The sequence below is a fragment of the Sipha flava genome, unplaced genomic scaffold, assembly GCF_003268045.1.
Source record: "Sipha flava isolate LNK unplaced genomic scaffold, YSA_version1 68_pilon_pilon, whole genome shotgun sequence".
NCBI classification, from domain to species: Eukaryota; Metazoa; Arthropoda; class Insecta; order Hemiptera; family Aphididae; genus Sipha; species Sipha flava.
In genome coordinates, this window is record NW_020273608.1 from 1,753,659 (window position 1) to 1,759,099 (window position 5,441).

The 5,441-nt window shown below is 34.9% G+C and overlaps 1 protein-coding gene across 2 annotated transcripts in view; it reads left to right on the forward strand.

Annotated features, from left to right (window-relative positions):
* The window catches only part of LOC112691942 (formin-J), a 21,006-nt gene extending 17,281 nt beyond the window's left edge, over positions 1 to 3,725 (forward strand). For both annotated transcript variants that reach the window (XM_025566421.1, XM_025566422.1), the window contains exon 3: positions 2,538 to 3,725. In XM_025566421.1, coding sequence (XP_025422206.1) covers positions 2,538 to 3,047 — 510 coding nt within the window. In that variant the 3' untranslated portion in view covers positions 3,048 to 3,725. The remainder of the gene's footprint in view (positions 1 to 2,537) is intronic.
* Positions 3,726 to 5,441: the final 1,716 nt, after the last annotated feature.

Here is a 5,441-nt window from a genome sequence, read left to right on the forward strand (position 1 = left end):
TGTGTGTGTGTGTGTGTGTGTGTGTGTGTGTGTGTGTGTGTGTGTGTTTGTATGTGCGTGCGTGCGTTCGTGTGTGCGTGCGTACGTGTTCGCGTGTAATGTGTATTGTGTGTATACAACGTCTGTAGTACTGTCGGGCGCGCGCGAACATCATCCGTCGGCGGCGGTGGGGGTATTTCGTCCTTGAGACATGGCAGGGTCATTACTATGTAGGCTAACGTAGTCGTTGTAGTAGGCTCGTATCGGTTTCCTCGTCGCGCCTCGCCGTTCCTCTCACCTGCCCGCCCGCTCCTCTCGTCGTCTCCGCGCCTCGACCAATTGATTGGCCACTTCTCCGCGTGCCGCTCGCACATAGTCTCCTCGTCCTGCTCTTCCTCCCGTCTTTGTAGTAGGATAAAAAATAAAATAAAATCATATATGCGTGTACGTACGTCGTACACAATGTACTCGCGCGCGCGCACGCTCCATCACGTCTGTATATAATAGAATAAAGCTATTCTCCGTGTATACTCGTCTTCAGCCCTCTCCTTACCGTACCGTCACCGACAACCTTCTCCTCTCTCTATCTCTCTCGCGCGCGCGCATCGAGTTTGTTGACCTGTTGCTCTCCCGACCACTGACCGATGTGATAGTAACTGCCATCGGTATACGTTATACGCACATACACACGTTCGTGTACGTGTGTGCGTTAGATTATTGCCAAAAAAATAATAATGATGATAATGGTGATGATAAAAAATAAGAGAAATACGAATCCTATTCGGAGAGTTGGCCTTGTTAGAGGACGAAGAAACGAGCGTGTATATATATATATATATATATGTGTGTGTGTGTGTGTGTGTGTGTGTATGTCGTATTAATAATACACACACACATGCTGGCCGCGTTCGCCCGTGTTTTTTTCTTTATAATTTACATAATCGTTTTTCTTCTCCGTCTGGCGGCGGTTGCGGACCCTTCGACGAAATTCCTCGATCCCAGTGGCGTGCCTATACATTTATACATTTTGAGAGGAGGAGCGGCGAGATATTTCTACGAACAAAAATCATTTCTTGTGCCCCTACTCACTTACCCATCACCGTAATGATGTACAGAGAAGGAAATGAGCAATGATGGCAACAATGCCAGTACATTACATTTTATCATGGTGACTCAACGACACAAATGTGATATTGAAATTTTGACCAGTAAAAATATTACGCGGATTTATCCGTTAGTCCCTTCCACCCCCCCCCCCAAAAAAAAAAAAAAAAACATATAAAAGTCACTAGTGATCACTGTCCTTGCCGGCACTTGAGTTGCGTATGTATGTTGTATGCATCGCAGCATCGCGAATCATTACAATATGTTAATGTCGAAATTCGATTAGTACGAGGTGGTTAAGTGCATCGGTGTTTGGAGCCGTGATTTCGTTGAGGCGTCCGTCCCGTCCAACAACGGTAGATCGCAATGAGCTTTATGCGCGCACGCGGAGGCGCTTCCAGCCGCGTGCGCAGTTGTTTTCCAGACGTTATTGTGATAATCCTCTCTTTACTCCGCCGCCCCGCGATGGCGTGTTGCGCATCACATTATAAATAGACGTGGGAGTGGTTGTCGTTCCATTGTTCCCGCCACACACATAACATTATATTGTACGCGAACGTATTATTATTATTGTTATTATTATTATTACTATTATGTGAATACGCGTATAAGCGCATACACCCTATACGTATATTGATGGACGCCCGACAAACATCGCAATGAAAACGCATCTGATTATGCAATTCGCGTAGAGTTCGAAAAATATAAAAGCCAACGACGATCGTCGATAGAAAAATGGAGTTGATTAAATGAAACTGGAACGGTCGGTTCAAGTTTCGGTTTATACATAAATGTAGATAGTATTTTATGTAAAGCTAAGATTTTAATGATCTTTAGAAGCCTATAAAATGCTTTTATACCCTAAAAATTCTAAATAACACACCTTAAAAAAATGCATTTAATTTTTTTTTTATATAGTAAAATTTTGATATCAAGCAATAAACTATTATAAAATTGATTAGAAAAATAAATATTGATTAGGATTTAACATTACTGTTGTCCGATAATATAATACGACTACACGAGTTTTTACTTCAATAATTCGTCATATTTATATACAATCACGTAAGCGTACAAAAATCTTAAAATGCAATTTTAAATTTCAGTATTGGATCAAAAAATACTAGAATGAAGAAAATTATTTGGGAATAAAAAATTCTCGAAAATTCACCAATATTCGAATTAGGTGTTCGTATCGTCGTTTCAAGAGTAGACGGAACGAACTTATAGTCAATAAACGTGCATCGCACACGGAAAGCTTTGGGAAACGGTGCAAAGTTCACCGAAATTCCAGCCCTAACTATTATATACGTAAAACGTGTACAGTTTTTATGTAAACGCTTGCGTCCGTTATTAGGTGCCCGCACAATGCCCGCCCTCGATTTTTGAACTCGAAACGGAACTGTAAAAATATTTGTTTTACGTGATATTAATTCCTCGTTTGTTTTGCGCAGATCGGCGCGGACAGCAAGAACACTGGTGAGGCATCGCCAGGGGCGTGCAAGTCGCACCAGGTGGAAATGGAGAGCGGCGCCGAACACCCGTACTTCGTGTTCGGGCGGGGCTGGGCGTCGTGGAGCCCGGCTAAGACGTTGGCTAGGTACGGGCTGACTTGCCAACGGTTGCAGGTGGGCGACGTGTGCGTGTCACTGACGATGAAACGTTCGGCCGCTGCGGCTGACTCGGCGACTCACGGAAAGCGACGGCAACCGTCCTTGGTCACCGTTCACCAGAAACAAATCAACAACAACAACCCGCACAAGCATCAGCAGCAACAACAACAACAACAGCAGCAGCAACAGCAACAGCAGCCGCCCCAGCAACACCATCATCATCATTCGGCGGTCGTGCAGAAAGCTCAACGCCACCAGCAGCAGCAGCAGCAGCTGCTGACGGTGGACGATGACAAGACCGGTAGAAACAAGAGACGGTGGTCCGCGCCTGACCCGGAACCCAATATTTGAAGAAAAAAAATTAAATCTCTGTGCCTATGTTTTATTATTATTATTCGTTCGTGTCTCCCGGGATCTCGATTTTGTACGACGCGTATATGCGACCATGGTTTAAATACTATAAGTATATATATATATATATATATTAATACTATGTATTATATTGACGTAATGTATTTACGTGCGAGATTTTTGCGGGATAAAAAAACTATGTCAAAAAAATCCTCTAGTCCATCGGCGACGACACATTATTATATTATTAATATTCGTTTTGTTTTTTGTACTATTTATTTTTTTTTATTTTTCGTTTTTTCCTAGGTGCCCGAATCAAATTAATTCCAATGCTGTTTTCTTCGAAATTTTTTCGCAATAGAAAGTGTTCTTACAACTGTTCGCTGATATCGTTGGTTTTTTTTTTTTTTTAGATTTTTCTCAGCCTAATCCATACTGCGACTGAAAACTCTTGGAATTTTAAGAAATTGTTTTGTTGTATTTTTTAAATTCTATCGGTGTAATATACTATACGCAGTGTTGAACCCCTGACTTTGGACTAGATGGTCGGGTCATAGACACTACAAAATCAAAAGCAAAACGAAATGATAACTAAAGGATTCACTTGTTTTTCTCAATATAATAAATATGTTAAAATGTAATTGTTATGTTTAAAAATAAAAAATACCTATTTTTATCGTCGTTATTTTGTTGAAAATTCAAACATAAATTTAGATACATGTTATACATTCACTATTAAAACTTAAAAGTCTAAAAATGTATTTTTTTTTTAGTATTTTAATTTTTTTTTTTTTTTTTTGGAAAAACAATGTAAAATTTAAACATCCATAAACCTATTTTTCGTGTTTTATTTGTATGGAAACCCTTTAATATTAATAGGCTTAAAATGTAATTGCCATACATTATGTGTTATTATTATGTGTAAGTTGCAGTATTTCAAAAACTCTAAATTTATTTCTGGATAGAATGATCTCATTGCGCGTAAATGAACAAATTTTTTTTATTTATCCATTTTCTTTTTCAAAATTAAAAATTTTTTTACGCATGTGATATTTTAATAATGAGATGGAAATGACTTTGATTTTATAATAAAAATATAATATGTATTATAAAATAACTAAAAATAATATAACTATACGAAAATTTGACTTTCAACTATAGTTGAAAATAATAATATATATTTTTTACTATGATATTTTTCTTTTAATTATTAATTATATAGGTACCTATAACTATTTTTGTTAAAAATCTGATAAGTTGAAGAGACTGACAAGTACATGATAATCGCGGTTGAATTCAACCACTTATTATTATATTTTTTTTCTCTCAGGTCTAAAGACTGTAGAAGTGAAATTCTTTTTACCTCTCAACAATATGATGTTTATTTATTTTAAGCCCATGCTTTTTCATGCACATATCTTTATTTTGCTTATTGTATAAATTATGTTTAAACATATTGATGTATGATGAAAAAAAAATTGGTCGATTTGTATTTATTTTATTGTATAAAATGATACAAAAATGGCAATAATACTTTGAGTTAACCAGAATTTTTTTTTTTTATTGCATTACATATATTTTTTTTATGTTTTTGACTATTCAATATTTTACATTATATCAAGTTAGTTACAATATTTATTATCTTTAAAAAAATGTGAACTTTGATTGTATTGTGTTAAAATAATAATAATATTTTGTTGAGTCTACATGTACAAATTTTATGTTCTTTTTTTATACATATTTATTCCTGCATTTATATTATTTGTATTATATAAATAATACAAACCTTAATTGATGGTTTATATGTGATAAAAGTATTTACTACAATCATCTATATTTGCTGTAAAAGATTCATATTTAATAGAGTTGAAATATCTACCTATTATTTCATAGATGAACTACATATAATTTTGAAGCTTCAATACTTGCTGATGTTATTTGTAGGGTTTTTCAAATACTGCAAATTTGTCTTTGCATTTTAAATCTTAGTTATAATTTATTCCAACATATAAATCATATGTATACTATTGAAAGAAAACATGTTTCATAAGATTTTGTTGATATATTGTAAAAATAAAAATTGTTATATTTTCATCACCTATGGTGACTAAAATATTTTTTTAAATAAATTATGTTAACTAGAATATTATTATATTAAGTTAGGTAGTTACACCTATGTTTAATAAAATATTCAATGACTATAATGTCTGCCTTGAATAATAAAGTTAACTAATGATAAAAATGTATAATTCAAAACAAATATTTATATGAAAGATGAATGCCAATTGCCATGGTTATTCATATATTAATATATTCTTGTTATTTTTGATAAGAATGATTAGTCTTAAATAAATCACTCATTCAATATTATTTTATTATTAAGAATATGTTAAT